We start from the raw sequence: 20,764 nt of genomic DNA, 5'->3' as shown, positions 1-20,764 counted from the left end.
CCAACTTGTACTAAGGATATCCATAATCATTCAAAGAAATTTGACTTATACACACAGGAAAAACCAAGCCTATGAAAAATATTTATTATTCAGACCATAAATGGCAAATGAATGGAAAAATTATAGTATGTATTCATCACTGTATATATGTGCATATAAATGTCTTGGACAGATACCACAGTGCTTTATACATGTCTGGGAAAGAGACATATGTTGACAATGGATTGAGCTTAAAATTGAACAGGAGGCCTGAATCGCCTTTGACACTATGCAAATTTGTTTAAGCTACCTCAAGCTTTTCCCTGAAACAAAGGCCCACCTTTTTAACACCAACTTCTGGTATTGTCATGTCTATAAACCCTAAAACATTATGTTCTCTGAAACTCAAATTATTATGTCACCCACAGGGCAATGAAAAAGCACATGCTGGATGCGAAGCGGGCTGCCACATATTGCAAGGAATTCTTAAAAGAGAGAGGTGTAAAGGTGTCATCAAAGAAATATAAGTATAAAAGATAGACTAGTCACATAGTGCTGGCAAGGCATAACCCGTGGTCATGCTGTGTGCACAACAGATGCTAAAAGAAAGTGAGGAAGGCCTTCGAGCAGACTTCGGTGGATCCCTTGTGGTAAATTTAGGAGAACAAATGGACTGGAATGACCAAGGATAGGAAGGCCTGGATGGACTGTTTGTTAGTCAACAAACATTTGTTAAGCACTTACTGTGTGTTAGGCAAAAACACAGTAGACATTTCCCTGAAGGAGCTCATATTTTATTGGGGGAAAGGAGTGGAAAAAAGCACACTTGTCTGGGAGGGGAAAGGGGGGCCAGGTGGGGAGGAGGTCAGTGGGCTCTAGAGCAGAAAGAAGCTGGACTTAGTGCTGTGCTTTGAGTCACTAGAAAAAAAATACAGTGATGAGATCATAGATTCACTGGAGTTTAGCATATGTGCTTTGTTTGGGACATTATGTTTGTGAATATATATATACATGTGTGTGTATATATACATACATCTAGACATACATATATATGTATATTTCAATAGATCTTCAGTGGTAATCTCTTTTGTCTTTAGATCACATAGATCTCCCCTGTATCTCTCCCCCTTCCCTACTCCCAGAGACCTATCTTTCATAACAAAGACTTTTAAAAAAAAAAAAAAAGAGGAAAAAAAATCAGCATAACTTATTAATACATAGAAAATTCTAATGTTTTATGTCATCTACCACATTTATGGAACTCTACCTCTGCAGAGCAGTAAGGGAAGGGATTTTGCATAACTATTCTTTGGGGTAGGGACAGCACAGCAGAGTGAGAAACAGCACAGTGTAGAGGATTTATTAGATTTGCAGTCAGGAAGACTTGGGTTCAAATACTGCTTCAGACACTAGCTGTGTGATCCTAGGTAAGTTATTTACCCTCTCTGTGCCTCAGGTTCCTCATCTGTAAAATGAGGGTGTTGGACTTAATGGCTTTCTAAGGTCCCTTCCCATATTAAATCTGTAAGTTATGAACAACCATTAATTAAATGAATAATGTATGGGGTGGCTAAAACACAGGGAAGTTTCTACTTTATTTACATTTCTCCTTTTGCCACTTAAGCAGGCTGAGGTATAGATCTTGCCATAGCTGACACCTCCTTCTACTGTTATTAATTCCAGGAAAAATACCAGAAGTTCCATGGAGGATGAGGACACACACAATACATCTTGCCCAGAACACACCTGTCCTTCCCAACTTGCTGATAAAACCCTCTCCAATTTCCCACTCCTTGCTTTTTAAGGGAGAGGGATTTTGGAAAGGTTAGTTTGGCAATAAGAAAAAGGAAGGAGAAGAATCAAGGAGAAAAAAAAGAGGCTGTAGATCACCTCTGCCTAAGGCAAATCTCAAACATCAACATTCTCATTAAGAGGGTAGAGACAAAAGAGAAAAAAGAAGTTATAGCTCCATCATCTCTTCCTGTGCATCCTACCACAAAGAACATTAAGAAAAGGGGCACATATAACACCAGTTAGATCTGGAAAATCCTGGCATACTTGTTGGGAAACCCTGCCTTAGAAGGATCTATTCGTTATAAATCCTGTTCCTTTCTTCACACCATCTCTCATACACATTTCCACCACTTTAGTTCAGGCCTTCATCAACTCATTTGGTCTATATCCTGTTGGGGCCCAGCTCTGGACCATGGCCTCCTGTATGGAAAGTTGAGACACCTGGAGGTGCTAACCTGCTTATGTGGCATGCTAGCTGGTCTAGTAAGCTACGAGGTACTGGGAACGCCTCAGTAACAGGGCAGGCTCCACCTACGGGGAGGAACATGGGAGGAGCTCGGGTGCCTAAAGATATACTGGAGCATTGCGGGGATCCCAGAGGGAGTGATGTAGCCATTAAAGTGTGTGCAGCTGCCAACTCGGGTGTTCTGTCTAGTTATTCCCCTCCCCCACAGGAGGGACCAGGGATGCCTGAGGACCAACAAAGACTTAGATCTTGAGGTAAGATTCCAAGTGAAGCCCCAGGGAGGGAGGATTAGCTTAGAGAGCCCGGGACATTTAAATAAGTAAAAGAAGCATGGGATATTTAAATTAGAGCAGAAAGCCCTGGACAATATCCTATCTGGCATCAATGCCTTGAGTCTCTCTTCACTTCAATCCATGTTTCCATCCATGGCCACCATAGTGATGTGACCTTGTCATACACTCACTTAGTAAATTCTAGTGGCTCCTTCTTAACTGCAGGAACAAATATAAATTCCTGTGTTTCACAGTTAAAACTATTCAAAACTTGGACCCAGCTTATCCTTCTAGTCTTTTATATTAGTACTCTGCATGTACTTGAGACTTCAGTTATACTGGATTGCACTCTTTCTTCTTTGTGGCTTTGTGCTGGCTACCTCCCATACTGGAATGGTCTCCCTAATCCCCTCTTTCTCTAAGAATCCTCAGCCTTCTTCAAGTCTTAACTTACATGCTACCTACTAGAAAAGAAGCTTTCTGGGTCTCCCTTCCCCTGGAAGGTTCCCTTCTCAGTACTCTGTAATTATCTTTTATGTACCTTGTTTGGTTGTCTCTTTCATTAGAATACATGTTTTTTGAAGGCAGGGGACTGTTTTTACTTTTGCATTGTATCCTCAACACTTGGCACAGTTCCTGAAACCAAGTGAGCACTTAATAAATGCTCAATGATTGCTTGAATCCATTATTGGAAATCTTCAACAAGTCATTTTTACTTCCCTTCCCTTCTTTCTTTGTTTAAGTCAGACAAGGGACTGAAAGAATTTTCAAATCAGGATTGGGAGAGAAGATGATAAAAAGGGAGACAAGAGAAGATCCATGAGATGTTGGGAAAAGGACCAGAAAAGCACAAGGAAGAACCACACCTAGGCATCCTAGAGAGAAAAGAATCTGGCTTGTCTTTAATGATCTCTAGAAGAGTAAAATCTACAACACCCTTAGGAACTCATTCTAGGTGCAGTTTTATCTAAGATTCCAACATCTGAAGGACCCTGAAATGGATTCTACTATACCAAGACCTTGACAGTGAGATGATTTTTTCAGATGTCAACACTAAATTCTTCTTGCCTCTATGTGTATCTAAGTTTGTTTAGAAGACCATTTCGCCTCTGTATGGAATCAAAAATTATAATAAAAGCATTCTTTATATTGAGTCTCCTCCAAGATGCTTCTGAAAATGCCATTCAAGCCCTACTTCCTCTTCATTGTTAAAGGGAGCAAAGTGAGGCAATTCCTCAAAATGGAAGGAAAAGAAAATAATTTTGGCAAAAGATACAATTATCCTTGAATTGAGAATGTTTGTTGTCTATTTGAAAATTTTTCCACAGTGAAGCTGACCATAAATATAAATAGTCCTAATGAAGGTGTTTGTTTTCACTCTGCCAACTCCAGGATAAGGGACTTGTTTTTTGCAATCACATCTGGCGTATCTAAAAGACGTCCTTCAGAAAACTGCAGCCATACCAGAAGCTGCTACCCCAAGCAGCCCCTGAAGGAGGTGACAAGATGACTTTCCCAGTCATCTCCCAAATTTCCCCAAAAAGATTTCAGCTGCTATCTTAAAAGCTAATAAAAGAGCCAGAATGCAAATATAGCTTTATTTTCTCCATGAAAAGAAACCCAAGAAACTGACTGTAGGTGAACCCTAGGCATAGATCTGAAATCAGAGACAGTTTTAATAGTTTGACAGTGGACCTCAAATTTTAGTCACACTGCGGTGCTTTCTAAGGTACGAATGTATGTGGGTTTGTATGTATACATACACATATATATGTGGGTATGTATACATATATGTACACATGTCCATATACATGTTTGTAGGAAAGGCAGTGAAGTATAGTGTATACAGGGCTGGTTTTGGAGATGGAAAGACCTAGGTTTAAATCTTGCCTCTGTCTTGGTGGCATAATGATTGTGTAATCCTGGGCAATATATTTCTTTTTTAAAAAAAAAATCATTTATTTTATTGATTTTCTTAACCTCTTTAAAAAAATCTTGAGTTCCAAATTTTCTCCGTCCCTCCAACCTCTCTACCATCCATTAAGAAGGCAAACAACGTGTTATCAATTATATATGTGAAATGATGCAAAACCTATTCCTCTATTGCTATGCAAGACATTTAACTTCTCAGTGCCCTGGGCAATTTTCTAAGGCTGTAAGTTGTAGAGAAGGTGTGGACCTGCACTGGTAGAAGGAGTTCCCTCATCCTGGAGTTTACTATATTAATGAAATTACACATACAGTCCCTTATTCAAATATGTACAAATATGTATACACATATCTGGTGAGTCTGAAAAAGAATGATCTGAGAAAATAAATGTATGCGTATAGATCTATCTCTCTGTTTAGACATATTTCCCCACTCATTCATCCATTTGTTGTTGTTCAGTCCTTCTGTCATGTCTAACTCTTTGTGATCCTGTGGACCATACTGTCCATGGAGTTTTCTTGGCAAAGATACTGGAGTGGTTTGCCATTTCCTTCTCCAGTGGATTAAGGTAAACGGAGGTTAAGTGGTCCAGGGTCATACAGCTAATAAGTGACCAAGGCCAGATTCGAACTCAGGTCTTCATGACTCCAGGTCCAACATTCTATCCACTATGCCATCTAACTGCCTCCATTCATCCACATGTACCTACATACACACATATATGTGCGCGCACACATGGACACACACAGGTATACATATGTGTTTGCGAACAATATGGTATGGGCCTATACTAGACATCTCTCAATTGCAGGTGTTTTAAATTTCTTTCTGAAAGTAGAGTAATCTCTTCAATATTCTTTTTTCTTAAACAGGGTTAAGTGACTTGCCCAGGGTCGCATAGCTAATAAGTGTTTGAAGCTGGATTTGGACTTATGCTCTGCTGACTCAAGCACAGATGCTCCACCTAGTTGCCCAATCTTAACTTTTTAACATTCACGCTGATGCTCAGGGTGGGAAACAGCAGCGGTATTTACTAGCCAAAAACCTCTCAGGCTCCAATCACTGTAAATTCACAAGTGTAGACAAGGAATTCCTGGTAGACTCCAAAGTTTTCTCCTCTGACTGATCAAACAACACTCAGGGGAAAGTGTCTGCCCTAGCATCTTGTGGTGTCACCTATTCCCTTTTACCCTTAAGAACTTCATGTTCATTTTCTGACCAGACCTAACCATTTCCCTGGAGGAAGGAGCTCCCACTGAGGGCCCCTTCCTGGTGATGCAGGTTGGGACCCTTTCTGCAACATATTGTCTTGGAAGATGCGTGGAACCCTGAGAAGTTAAATGACTTGTTCAGAGTGACACAGCCAGTACATGTCAGAGGAAGGACTTGAAACCAGGTCTTTCTGACTCCAAAGTCAGCTCTTCTCCACTATACCACCCTGCCTGTACCAAGAGTGTTAAGTATAAGCTCTTAATGTATTCCTTTACATAAGACACAGGTAACCTTTTCAAAAGAGTCTGACTTGCAGCCTGATGATAGAGATGCATGCCCAGGAAAAAGTAGGATTTTAAAAGGAATAAAATACCAAATCTCAAATATTCTGTTAAATCTGCCTTTCTCTGAGGTTATTACTTATCATAGTATTCTACACCTGCAGTACAGAATGAGCATACACATTTTCTGTTGGTCTGAATGGCATATCTGCTTTTATTCTTCACAAGGACTTCACACTGAAGTCCTTGCTCGAGCTGAACAACTCAGATGTTTAAAAAAAAATTTAAGCCTGTAGAGAACAAGTTACAAAGTATTATTTTTTAATATGTCCAGAAAGAACATTTAGTTTTCCTAACTCAATGTTTGCCTCAAAAATAAATTCTTTCCAAACTAAGTAGTTGGATGATTTAGCTTATAGGTGCTTGTCAATGGATTCCCCTGTGTCTCTTTGAAAAACTGGTCCAGTGTCTGCTCCTGCTGACTATACTTCCTTGCTCTGTAAAGTGAAAGATTATTACTAATATGCTCTCGAAATCTGTCATTGATGCTATGAGAAAAAGGGAGAAAGAATTGGGACATCATCAGAGTGGGGAAGTCATAAGAAGGATAACCCAGAGCAATTGACAAGAGGGAAAATAGTATCAGACGGAAGTGGTTAAGAAGAATAGTATGGCATGAAGGTTTTTAATCTGCAACTGCTGAAATACAGAATTTGGGGGAAGCTAGCTATTGCTTTGATTGTTCAGATAAATGGCTTCATGCCACCTTCCATCAGCTTCCTGCTCACAATTGGTCATCATGCCTGCTTAGCTTCTAGAAGTCTAACTCTATAGCATTCCTAAATCTATATTAAACATAATTTGGCTAGTGGCCAACTAGAGAGTTTGAGAACAAGGTCAACGTGGCAGTACATAGAGGACTAAGATGGCTACCTAACTCTGGAATTATCCATCATTTGCCTGATCTGCTGTTGTGCTGACCTCATTGTTGCATGCCTGGGAAACATGGACAGTCCACCAGCGCCATGCCAGGAAGCTGAATTGCTTCCATTTGAACTGTCTTAGGAAGATTCTGAGGATCACCTGGCAGGTAAGGTACCAGACACTGAAGTCCTTGGTCGAGCTGAACTGCCAAGCATTCAAACTATGGTTCAGAGAGTGCAACTCTGATGGGTTGGCCATGTTGTTCAAATGCAAAATGTATGCTTGCCAAAAAGACTATTTTATGGAGAACTCACATGGGGCAGGTGATCATATGGTGGCCAGGAGAAGCGATACAAGGACACTCTCAAGAACTTTGGATTTGACCATGCAGCATGGGAGACACTAGCACAGGACCGCTCAGCTTGGTGAGCCCACATCAGAAAGGGTGCTGTGCTCTATGAGCAAAGCAGAACCGAGACAGCACGAAGTACACATAGGATGTGCAAATTTGGAGTATGCACCCCAAAAGTTCACACAGACTACCTGTGCCTGACCTGTGGTAGAGTATTCTGAACTCATATTGGTCTGATCAGCCACAGTCAGACATGGTGATGTATCATGGTGATGTCATTTTGGTTCTCTTCGAAAAAGAAGGGCAACATCCAACCAGCCTGTTCAAGGAAAAAGAGATCTGAGATGTTGGTAAGATGAATGGGAACATGAAGGAGATGACTGAGAGGAGGTATAAAAGAGTAGGTGGTATCCCAAGCTTTCCAAGGAAGCCATTTTGGACTTTTTAGAAGAGGTGCGGACATCATAATTAAGTCACTCTTAGTGTATTTAAGTCCTATAAATTAGAGGGAAAAGTCTATTTAAAGCTGAAAAAAAAAAGAAAGAACTGATTTCTCCAGTGGAACCAAGAGAAAGTAAAACCCAACCAGACTTTTTCCAAATTAAGTCATTCATTCATTCAAGAAATATCCATTTATGTGCAAGCACACTGGGGAACATAAAGATATAAAAGATGCAGTCCTTATCCTTAATGACCTTATAATCCAGGGTTGGAGATGAGACATACATACATATAAATAAAAAACAAATCAGTCAATAAAATAAGTGCCATACAAATGATATAAATAAGCTTCAGAGGAGCAAGAGCTCCTTTCTGATTGGGGTGATTAGGGAATGCTGTAAGGATAAGGATGAAACATTTGAGGTAGGTCTTCAAGCATGGTTAAAATTCTGATAGCTGACGAAAGGGAGGGGGCATTTCAGGCATAGTAAATGACATGGGCAAAGCATGTACGTGTGTGCGTGCATGCGTGTGTGTAGGTGTAATTAGCATAAAGTTCCTAAAAGGAAGTAATAAAAGGAGATAATTGCTAGAAAGGCAGATTAAGAATAGATTATGGAAGGCCCTAAATACTATGTTAAGAAAAATGTTGAGGTTTTTCTCCCCCAGGTTTATATAATATGATTACTTTATGTGCCCTTTAGCTTAGCCATACCTTTCCCCCTGCTTTATCTTTGTATGCACAGTGCCCTAGGGCTACAATAGCCTCCACCCACATTTCCATCTACTGGAGTCAAAACCACTCTTTCAGGTTAAATTCAAATGACACTTTCTCCAAGATACCTTGTGCCAGTTATAAGTCATCTCTCCTTATCCTGTGAATTTTCATAGTACTTTTTTTGGTGCCTCAGACTTCCATAGTCTATTTTATATTTTCTTTAGTCTATATGTTCTATTTATTTGTGGACATGACTTGTTCCCTACTACAAGACTGCAAGTAATTTGAGGGCAGGGTTGGTCTAATCCATTATTGACCTGAACTACAGGTAAATGAACTGCCTAGGAAGGTTTTTTAACTGGGAGAGGCATGTTCAGAGTGGTGATTTAGGAAGATACATTTGATGGTAGTACAAAAGAGTGATACAGAGGCAGCTAGTGACATAGTGGACAAAGAGCTGGCAGACCTGAGTTCAAATCTAGCCTTGGACACTTCTTAGCTGTATGACATAGAAAAGTCACTTAAGCTCTGTTGCCTCAGTTTCCTCACCTGTAAAATGGGGATCGTAATAGCACTTCCCTCCCAAGGTTGTTGTGAGGATCAAGTGAGATAATAATTATAAAGTGCTCAGCACAGTGCCTATTAAGTGCAACATGAATGTGAACTATCACCATCATTAATTTGAAATGGAATAGGGAGAGTCTGAAACAAGGGCACCAATGGTTACAGAATTATAATAGTGATGTGACAAGGATCCAACATAGGGTGGAGTGGAAGAGAAAAGAGAGGTTATGGAGGTAGACACAGTGAGAAGACTTGGTCACTCATTAGTACTGGGGGCAAGGAAGAGGAGAAGTTGAATATAATTTTATGTTTTCAAGCCAAGGGGATTGGGAGAACAATGTTACTATGGATAGAAACAGGGACATGGGAGAAGGGGAGAAAGAGTTGTTTTGAGGGGAAAGATTATTTTGTTTTTTGGATATGATGAACAAGAAGCTGGTGGGATCATTGTGGGGTGGGGAATGAGCATTTCAAGGACAGAGGTTTGAGAAATGTCTACATTGGGAAGGAAGATAGACCACAGCTCTGTTTCTTACTAATTAACTTCTCAGCTCCGTTTCCTCATCTATATAATGAGGCATTGGAACCAAATGATTTCCAATATTTCTGCCAGTTCCACCAAAGAATAGTTGAAAAGATACGAAAATCATTTTAGTGCAGTAACATTGTCATAGAAACTAAGAAAGGATAGAGTTTCTCAATGGTCAGTTTTCAATAACAGTGTTAAGTGCTGCAGGGAAGTCTATGAGGCTGAGGGATGAGAAGAAATCAGAGGATCTCGTGATCAGGTTGTCACTGGTTACCTTTAAGGGAGATGTTTTGGCAGGAAGGAAGGAAAGGAAACAAGTACATATTAAATGCCTACTATGTGCCAGGCACTGTGCTATCTCATTTGATCCTCACAACAACCCTGGGAGGTAGGTGCTATTCCAACCTCCATTTTACATCTGAGGAGACTGAGGCAGAGAGAAGGCAAGTGACTTGCCTAGGGTCACACAGCTAGTAAGTGCCTGAGGCCAAATTTGAACTCAGGTCTTTCTATCTCAGTTCTAGCACTTTACACACTGAGCCAACTAGTAATAAACAGCAGAAGCCAGATTGCAAGGGTTGAAGAAAGCGTAAGTGGAGAGGAAGTAGACGAAGTCAGAACAGGTGATGAGGTCTGCTGGGAAAGAGCGAGGAAGATATGGGTGGTAGACAGAGGGGCAATACGGTCGCCTAAAAGTTTTTTCAAGGTAATGAAGACTAAGATATCTGTAGGCAGGTAGAAGAACACCAGTGCAGAACAGACTGAATTTACAAGATAGGAAAGAAAAATCTCAGCGGAGGGGCAGCTAGGTGGTGTAGTGGAGAGAGTCTGGCCCTGGAGTCAGGAAGACTTAAGTTCGAATCTGGTCTCAGGCACTAAAGCTATGCGACTCTGGCCAAGTCATTTAACCTTGTTTGCCTCTAAAAAAAAAGTCATGGAGGAGATGGGAAAAAGAACATAGGCATCTAGAAAGACATTTTGAGTGGGAAGAAGGAAAGAAAGACGAAAGTAGTTCAACTTTCTTGGTAAAGAGAAGATAATCTGATGAGAGTGGAGAAATAGGAAAGACAAAGAAGGAAAGTGGTTTGGAAAAGTCTTTAAGGGAAGCAATCAACAAGACAGGATTGTCTGAAGTTAATGCAGTGGGCTTGGTCAATGTGGTCCTGGAATTTTCCCTGGAGATATTCGATAGCCCAGGGAACAAGAATGAAGAAAGCAGATGACAGGGGTGAGATTTAAGGGACCAAAGAAGTCTGGGGCATCAATAAGTTTCAGTTACAAGTTAAAAGAACTGATCAGCATCTCAGTTGGACAGGGGGTCCAATTGGTAAGGTTCTAGGCATGAAAGGTCCTGGATAAAGTTGGTGTGGAATGCAGGAAAGGTGAAAGGTTTAGGCTTCAGTCAGAGTGAGGGCACAATGCTCTCAGATTCAACAGACAAATGCTTATTGAGCATCTAGCACGTGGAAGGCACCGTGCTTCTGCACCAGAAAGGCCAAGCACAGGAAGGACTTTGAGATGCCTCACTTTACATAGCTATTCTGACTATTGCTTCAAACTGCAGGAGTCCAGGACTACACTATAGAAACTACTAGCAGTAGCAAACACGGTGCCAGGTGAAACTTCAATAGGGCAGGATGTAGGGCTGTAACTAAGGAGTCTTTGGCTGGTGGCCACCTGGTAGACTATTCACTGTGCAGTGAAAGAAAAGGCTCAGGTTTAAGAACCAACTTGGGTTACTGAAAGGCATTCCTGTAACTGAGTAAGCCCCAAGTAAGGGGCACCAGCAGCTGAGAAAAGATGCCTCCCACAGAAAGAGTCCAGAGAGAACATGCACACAATATTAAAACCCAAGGAGATTGCTTGGATCAGGAAGGAGCTTCCCTTCCTCTCCCCAGCTCCCATAAAGCAAAAACACAGCAGAGCACATGTCAAAACAAGCAACTATAATGCCCAAGTGCTGTCAACAAAGCTCTGAATTTTTAATTATGCAACATATTGGAATGTTAATGAGCAAGAAAATGCAGTTGGTATTAAAAAAACCCTTATGGTACTGGATTTAATCACTTCTACCTCTCAATGCATTACTAAGCATGCATGATTTATGGAGATGCAGAGGGCTGGAATGAGACATAAACTATTATAATTCTCTAAAATCTAGGTACACCCATGGTTTTAGTACTTACAGTGGGAGGGAAGGAAGGGAAGGAAAGGAAGGAAAGGACGGGGAAATACTCTACCTCTGGATTCATAATCCCTTCTTTTTTAAAGCAGCTATAAAATATATCCATGGAAAACACTTCACTCCATAAGTATCCATAATACTGGGCATCATAGCCTCCTGCCAAGTGTCCAAAAGTTGCTGGCATGTTTGTACCTGAAAAGAAACATAAAGGCAAATCAATACCATGAATGAAGTGAACAGTTAAGAGACTCTCAGTTGGCTAGTTTCCATGCTGAAGGGGGGTCTGGTGGCTCAGACTTCCCCAATAGTAAGTCTTGGATCATTGCCCTTGGCCAAGGTGTTTACAAATGGCTCTCTTATCTTAGGCCCCGGCTTAGAGCTGGTTTCGGCTTTTAGTTCTGGAATGTCTAACAACAGTTTCAGAGGCCTTGCCCACACCCTTTGGATGCTTCCAAGCTCCTATTTCTATTCTCTTCCTTCAGACACTCCTCTGTCTCTATAGCCTATTAATCATAGTCTTGTCCCATCTCTTTATATTTTAAATAGTAACATGGGCATTAAATATCTCAGGACTACAAGTGGGTTTCAGGATAATAACCACTTAAATGGGTGCCTTTCATTTGAAGGTTATCAAAAGTGTCTCACTAATTAAATTGACTAATTTCTACCACAAAACTATGAATGGCACCTCTTAACTACAAGGGGGAATAACAGTGAACCAAGGTACAAAACTGTCCTGTTAATAGTCAAGTTAAGTTAGATGACTGATTCTATCTGCTTACTCTAATATCTCTTCTGTTTTTATATGTGACTGAATCATTTCAATAAATATTTCCTCCATGAGTATCATTGTCCTGGCTTATTATATGTCACAGTGCTAGAAGGGACCTTAGGATCATTCAGTTGAACTCTTGCTATACAAATGAAGAAACGGAGGACCACGGAGGTTAAGTCACTTGATCAAGGACACAGAGTTTTGTTGATACTTCTTAATTCACCTCATACCACTATGCCCAGCGAATCTCAGATTAGGGGTGGCTAGCGAAGTTAAAGAAAGGAGGAAGTCAGACTCTGTCAGTTCAATAAACTCAAAATAAGTCAGGTGAAACTATGCTTAATTTTTCATTTCAGTCTTTAAGAGTCTGTGGCTCTGTAGAAGGATCTGTGCCCTTCCTTCCCAGCAATTCCTCCTAGAGAGGTCCACAGGCTGAGCCCCCAGGAGGCAGGAGTACCTTCTCACCCCTCTAACTCTGACTCCTGTCTTATTGCAAAAATGGTGTTTCAGGAGACGTCCCCTGTGAAGGGAGAAAACAGTTTCAAGCAATTTTGACGAGATTAGGTCATCAGTGACACCCAACTGTCCTCAGGCTCAAATATTAAATCCTCTGTCTTTAAAAGCCCTTTCCTACTTATATAGTACTTTTCTTCTCATACCTTATTCTCCCATCATAGAAGAGATTCTGGCCCCCTTGCTGGTCCTCAAACAAGACACTGCACCTCCCAACTCTGCATTTTCACTGGCTAATCCCCATTCCTAGAATTCTCTCTCTCCTCCTCTCTGTTTCCTGGTTTCCTTCAAGTCTCAGCTAAAATCTTGCTTCTGGTAAGAAGTCTTTCCCAGTCCTCCTTTAGGGCTGGAGATATCTTGTTTGTATATAGTTGTCTGGATAATGTTTCTTAATGTTAAACTGTAAGCTTCCTGAGGGCAGGGGCTGTTTTTGCCTTTCTTTGTGTCCCCAGGGCTTAGTAAAATGTCTGGAATAATAGTAAGCACTTAATAAATGCTTCTAGTATGAACCATCTTCCCCAGCAGGGTTAACACCATACATACCCTAAGCCTAATATCCTAATACCCTAATAACCAAACCATATCTTTGCATTTACATACCTGGGGTAGCTGAAACACCTAGTATCTCTGAACAGTACTTGGCATATTCCTTGGAGGAGTCCAATGATGCATCAGTATGGAGAGCTTGATCAACTTTGCTCAATACAATCTGGCGGAGGGTCAAAAGACCTAATGGAACAAGAAGGGGGAGGGAGGAGGTAGGATTTTCACAAAGGAGAAGAGTATGTGCTTTCTAACATGCTAAGATCACAGATTCCAAATATTGATTTCAAAAGAAATCAATCTTCCCTGAACAACAAGAACAAGCTATAAGTTTTTTGAAAGAGTATTTCAGCATGGCTGAAAGGCTACTAAAGGCTACTAAACTCCCTTTAGACTCATTCGCAAAGCTTCGTTACTCCAGTAAAATTATCTCCCATTATCACTAATGGGCAAAGCAGTCTTAAGAAAGAGGAAACAGGATGATCTAGAAGGCAGATCAGAATTTTGCACTCAAGTATTCCAGTGGTTTCTTCCCCCCCAGCCTTTCCAGTCATACCTGTGTTGACCAGTCGAGAAGCAACAAGTTTTTCAAGGAGATCATCTGTTATAGGGTTCCCATCTTTATAGTGCTTTGAGAGGCGCCGGAGGGAATCCTTGTCCCACACCCAGTTCTCAAGCATTTGAGAAGGCACCTCCACAAAGTCTGTTTCCACATTAGTTCCACTAAATCGAGCAAAATCAGTCTGAAATGAAAGACATATGGACATTTACAGGAGGAAAAGCTGGAAATATAAAATAATTTCAACTTCTTATTTGTGGCGTTTATAGAATGTATTTATATTGCTGGATATTGTTTATTATATTATATATAATATTATATATTGCTGGATTCTTACAGTAATACTATTAAGTAGCTGGCTAGTATAATTTTTATTATCTCATTTTTAGAAGTCATTAGAGATAATATCAGTTGCCTGGCTTTTCAGGGGTCAAAGCCAGCCCTGGAGTACAGGATCTTTTGACTCCAAACACAGTGCTCTCTTTGTGCCACATTGTTTTTTCCAAGACACTTAGAGGTTATTATCATCAATAACATCAGAATAGAAAGAACCCAAAACTAATAACTATAACAACACAAATGGATCTAGCATTTTATCATATACGCACTCTGGGAGGCATGACTTACATGTACTAGTATGAGGAAACTGATAGAGCACTGGGCCTGGAGACAGGAAAACCTGAATTTAAATCCAGCCTCAGACACTTTCTAGCTGTGTGACTCTGCAAAGGCAAGCAAAGTAGCATCTTTTTGCTGTTTTTGTTTTAGTATAATCAAGTACCTCTGATTGAATAATGAGATTAAAGATCTTCCCCGTCCATTAATGGGCCTGCCCACTAAGGGGAGTTTGATTAGGGGAGATTTGTAGGAAAGCCCACACCTTTTGTTACTGAGGCACTAGTTCTCAAGGGTTGTGATGCCCTCAGCCTCTAAAAAATGTATAAATACTCGGAGGTGAGGTTTTACTTTGGCGTTTAGTCTTTGGAAGTTTTTGTTTGGCCAGACAAGACTCTGGCCAACCACTTATGAGCCCCCTTTGAAAACCCAGATGTTGATGCTTCTCTCTCTGGTAACTATGTATATATGCAATGGTCAGACAGTTGGATCTGTCTGTTGATCTATGATGTATGCATTGCTTATGTCAGACAGATGGAAGCCATGTCTGTTGATTTTGATTTCTCTGTGTTTTCTCTGAAGTTCAGGGTGCTGACTTTTCCCCATGAACAAAATGAATGATACACGTGCTTGATTAAAGTGATTATTGACCCCTCAAAAGTTGCCTTCCTTTAGAAAAGCAGATCAAAGAGCCTGTGATTGAAGGCCCTATTGTGTATGTTGGGGTCCTTGCTTTTACAGACCATAGGCAAGTCATTTAACCTCTATTTGCCTCCATTTCTCAACTGTAAAATGGGGATAATAGCTTCTGCCTTGCAGAACTATTGTGAGGATTGAATGGGATACAATTGTAAGGTGCTTAGCACAGTGCCTGGCAGTGATATATAACTGCTTATTCCCTTCCTCCCACATGTATTTTTTCTCCCAGAACTTGGTTTAGTAAAGTTCCTTGTAAGGAAACTCACTCTATCAATGCAGGCTCTCCTGCAATTTATTGTCTTAGAGAGATACCTGGGGCACTGAAAATAAGTGATTTGCCTAGGATCGCAAAGTCAGGATGTGTCAGAAATGAGCTTGACTCAGGCCTTCCTGATCCCAAGATCCATGCACTATGCCCCTCTAGACTTTAGTACATATATTAGGAAACTTTTTACAGATGAGGAAACTGAAGGTTAAAGAGAAGCTAATAGTCAAAGTGATTAACTCCAGGGCTGGAACTAGAACCCTAGTGTGAATTCAAATCCAATCCTCTTTTCACTCTGACATCTTGCCTCTGACACACAAATCAAATAAAGCTGAAGTCGACTCTGCCCTTTTAAAAAAGCAATATTAAAACAACGTCAGGCATTCAAATGACAATAAAATATTGTATTCGAGCAGCATGAAAAATAACCTGTGAAATAATCTATATTGAGCAATTATACCATGATTCCTCAGCCTCAGATACTTGAAAAATCACCAGGAAACCATGACTGACATGAACATTGGCCTGTAATAAAATAAAAAATAAAACTCTTCACTTTGCAAGTCAAAATATTTCTAAAGAACCTTCCGTTCAAAACAAAGAGATCCATAATCCAGGAGAGGCAAGTTCACCTCAACTCCCCCTTCCAGCTGCTCACTTATGTTTATTCAACACATGCCTTCCTAGAATACTCATCAACCCACTGCTTAAATACTCAGTTATAGTCAAAAATCAAAGAGTTAAATTACAGTACTATGAATTGCCTCCATATTTATTTTTTATTCACTTTTGGAGGGAGAGGAAGAATTACAATCTAAGTTTAATGACTGTATATTTATAGTCTCTGAAGAAATGAAAATCAGCTAGGGTGGCTAGGTGAGGACTTGGAATCAATGGGTGGAATCTGGATTTGGATGCTAATTAGTTGTGCCCATTGGTTGTGTGACCTTAGGAAAGTCACTCAAATTCTTCCAGTCCCAGCTTTCTCATTTGTTGTAAAATGGGGGGGAAGGAGAGGAAAGACACCTACTTCCAAAGGTTAATGCAAGGATCAAATGAGATAACACAGGCAAAAAACTATGTAAATACTAGCTATCATTATTGTTAGGTGCATAACAAGTGTGAGTAGACTGAAAACTTTACAAACAAGGAATTATGAAGGAGAGATGGTGGAAGGAATGTCATCAAAGTAAGTATGGATGAAAAAGAAGGCCTATTGGCCAGTGTTAAAGACAGAGGGATCACTGACCCTGGGTATTCCAGGTATATCACTAGAGAACATCAAGAAGAAGTAAGTTCTTGTTACATGCCAGGGTAGCTAGGTGGTACAGTGGATAGAATGCCAGGCCTAGAGTCAGGAGGACCTGAATGCAAATCCGGTCTCCAAGCAATTACTAGCTGTGTGACCCTGGGCAAGTCTCTTAACCTTGTTTGTTTCAACTTCTTCATCTGTAAAATGAGCTGAAGAAGGGAATGGCAAACCACTTTAGTATCTTTGCTAAGAAAATCCCAAATGGGATCAGAGTCAGACATGACTGAAATGACTGAACAACAAATGTGCCATACACCATAACAAGCATACTAAGGGCTAGAATACCTCCTCTTCATTTGCTTCACTAGCTCGCTCTAATAATGGTAGGTGTGGTGATAAAAGATGAATAAGAAATATCAACAAAACTTCTTGACCAAGTCGCCTTGGTTAGGTACTTCACCTCACAATGGGTAGACCCCAGTGATGAAGCTGTAAGACAAATATCATACAAAATAGGCAGGCATGGATGTGCTGGGATCTGCATTGCAGAAGGAAATACATTAATGAGATCAGTTAACCATTTATGCATAGATCATTAAGTAGAAAAGCAAAAAGACTAAGTGAGTTACTGTCTTTTGGGATGTCAACTAAACATCTTTTAGTGGGAAATGAGAGTAATTATTGGTTGGTGGGGGTGAGGGAAGGGGAAAGAAGAGGACTTCAGCAGAATGGAGGGATCATACAATTTAGAGAGCAACAGGCTTGAGAGATCATCTAATTCAACTTCCTCATTTGTAAAATGATGAAACAGGCCCAGAGAGAAGAAATAACTTGCTACAGGTCACACAGGTAACACACTAACATAGTATGGTTTTGATCCCAAGTTTCTGGTCTATATCCAATGCTCTGTCCAACAGAAGAAAAGAAGCTTCTTAAGGAAGGAGATTTTTTCACCTAGCACATAGTAAGCATTGCAACTGTATAAGAATTTCCTAAAAGTAAGAATTTTCCAAAAGTATAAGGAACTATTTTGGGAGAAAGGAAATTCTCTGTTATTGGAGGTCTTCAACCATAGGCCAGATGACCACTTGTTGGGATTGCTGGAGAGGGAACTTCTGTTCAAGTTGAACTAGGGCATTTCTAGGGTCTCTTGTAACTCAAATTCTATGACTCAGAATCATACTTAGATTTTAGAACTCTTCAGAATTTAAAACTCTTAAATTCTATGATTTAGAATAGAAATCCTATATGTAGAGGCCTGAAGTCACAAAGACCTGAGTTCAAGTCCAGACTCAGATCCTTACTAGCTGTGTGACATTAGGCAAGTCATTTAACCTTGTTTGCCTTAATCTACTGGAGAAGAAAATAGCAAATACCGTATCTTTACTAAGAAAACCCCATGGACAGTATGGTCCACAGGGGTCAGACACGAATGAAAAGTCAGACACAACTGAACAACAAACAAAAAAGAAAAAGACATTGGAAAAGGCAAAAGAAATATTTACTGGCTATTTTCAAAAAATAGAACTATTAAAGTTAGTCAAGCAAAAAATAAACATCTTGGGCCAAAAATTTCAGTATTACTGGTATGAATCAGTGCTTTTTAACCTTTTTATATTCTATAGCACATTTGTAAATTGCCACTGGCAGTGGAAATATGGCCCTTTTCCAACTGGGCAGCAGAGAGAATAGTGATCATCTGGTCTTTTCTCCCCAAATCTTTGTTCCTATTCCTGTTTCTCTTATCCTATTCTCATTCAGTCCATTTTTATTTCTTCAATATCCTCACCCCTGGGCCTTAGTTAAAAGGGTAAGCAAAAAGGGATGCTTCTGTCTGTAGCAAGAGTTAACAGATGGGATGTAGGATTGGCAGTTCCTACTATTTTGTTCTATGCTCTAGGCAGGAGCACAGATGTCAATCCAGTCTTGCTTTTTTGCTGTCCTGTTTTTAAACATTAAAAAAAAAATATTGCTCAGATTCCTATGAAAACTAGGCTGATTATTGAGGTAGGAACTGCAAGTATCAAAGAATAGACAATTGGAGAGGGAGCTAAGATGGCAGAGAGAAGTCAGGAAGTTGCTTGAATTCTTCCCAGTTTCCCTTGGATACAACATTAATCAAGCCTCTAAAAGAATTCTGGAGTGACAGAATCCATAAAAAAAGTGAAACAAATTTCTAGCCCAAGAAAACTTAAAAGGACTTCAGAAAAGGCCTGTTTCACTTGGGTAAAAAGGGAGCGGAGCCCAGCGTAGGTAGGAGTCTGTTAGCCCCAGCACAGATCAATAACTGAGGCTCTGCAATCCTGACTTAGCAGAACACTGGCATAGCAAGCCAGCTGTGAGGCCTCCAGTCCCAGTGCAGCAGGTAAACTGCTAGTTCCAGAATCCAGGGCAAAACAATCACAACTAGGTCAGGCCATCCTAGCACAGTGGACAAACCAGAAGCCCTAGAGAGCCTGGTGCAGAAAGTTAGTGACAAGTCTCTAGCCTCGAGTATAAAAAGCTTGGGACAGTGCCCCATGTACCCCAGAAGCAGAGCTCAACTTTAAAAAGTGAGCAAAACCCAAAAAAAAAGCTACTCTGGTGACAGGGAAGATCAAAATACAAACTCAGAAGAGGACAACAATGTCAAAATGCCTACATGCAAAGCCTCAAAGGGGAATATGAATTGGTCTCAAGTCCAAAAAGTCCTCTTGGAAGAGACCACAAAGGATTTAAAAAATCAAATATGAGAGGTGGAAGAAAAAATTGGGAAAAGAAATGAGAGTTAAGCAAGCGAACCATGAAAAAAGAGTCAATAGCTTCGAAAAGGAAGCACAAAAATTGGCTGAAGAAAACAACTACTTTAAAAGTAAAATTGGTCAAATGGAAAAGGAGGTACGAAAGCTCACTGAAGAAAATAATTCCTAAAAATTAAAATTGGACTAGTAGAAACTAATGATTCTGTGAGACATCAAGAATCAGTCAAATGGGGGGGCGGAGCCAAGATGACATAGTACATATACTACCTCTTCCCACACAGCCCATAAAATGCCTGTAAAGAAAGACTCTCAACAAATTCTAGAGCAGCAGAAGTGGAGGACAACAGAGTGGAGGAGATTTCCAACCCAGGGCGACCTGAAAGGCTGATGGGAAACGTCTGTTGTACAGGATGCAGAGTGCAGCCCAGCCCAGCCTTGGGCACATGGTGTGGCTCTGGGAGGAGGATGCAAGCAGGCCTCGGGGGCGGAATCTCTAGACACAGTAGCAGTGGTTCGCAGATCCCTCAACCCACAGGCGCCAAAGGTCAGTGACAAGGTTTTTTCAGCTGGCCAAGAAGGGAGAAGGGCCTTCCCATAGCTCTGATCTGAGGCTGCGGTCTGCAGAGGCCACATCAGGCAGGTGGCAGCAGTTCCCACAGCAGCCTCTACAGCAGCCTGCATCTATTGTTGGATTGTAAAACCCCTGGGGGCACTGAGCAGCTGATTCTTATCTCAGCCCTGTGTAGAAGCCCTGCAGCAGCTGATATTTATCTCACACTGAATGGCGACCCTGCCCCTGTAGCTTATCTGAATCTCAGCCCCCAGTGCTGTCTTGGTGGAGCTGGAGGTGAGGTAGTTGTGAAGAGGAAACTCTTCTAAAATTCTGGGCACAAAAATCTCTGCTTGCTCTTAGACCAGTGTACACGCTTGATTGTGCCACCCTGGAGGAAATGAGATCTTACAGATCCCCAGAGTATACCCTACTCTTGATAAAGGACCCCAAAGTCAAGTAACTGGTTGGGAAACTGCCCAAAAAAGGGAAAAAAAATAAGGTTACTTTCTTGGTGAACAGATATCTTCTCCCATCCTTTCTGTTGAGGAAGAACAATGCTTACCATCAGGGAAAGACATAAAAGTCAAGGCTTCTGTATCCCA

The 20,764-nt window shown here is 40.7% G+C and overlaps 1 protein-coding gene across 1 annotated transcript in view; it reads right to left on the bottom strand.

Annotated features, from left to right (window-relative positions):
- NLN (neurolysin) overlaps positions 1-20,764 on the bottom strand; it is a 130,644-nt gene that overhangs the window by 5,545 nt on the left and 104,335 nt on the right. Inside the window, 3 exon segments of the mRNA XM_072605081.1 lie at positions 11,703-11,839; positions 13,536-13,664; positions 14,035-14,221. Coding sequence (XP_072461182.1) covers positions 11,703-11,839; positions 13,536-13,664; positions 14,035-14,221 — 453 coding nt within the window.

The sequence above is a fragment of the Notamacropus eugenii genome, chromosome 4 (assembly GCF_028372415.1).
Source record: "Notamacropus eugenii isolate mMacEug1 chromosome 4, mMacEug1.pri_v2, whole genome shotgun sequence".
Taxonomy (NCBI): domain Eukaryota; kingdom Metazoa; phylum Chordata; class Mammalia; order Diprotodontia; family Macropodidae; genus Notamacropus; species Notamacropus eugenii.
Note: the sequence above shows the minus strand (reverse complement) of the source record. Positions and strands in the feature narration are given on the sequence as shown.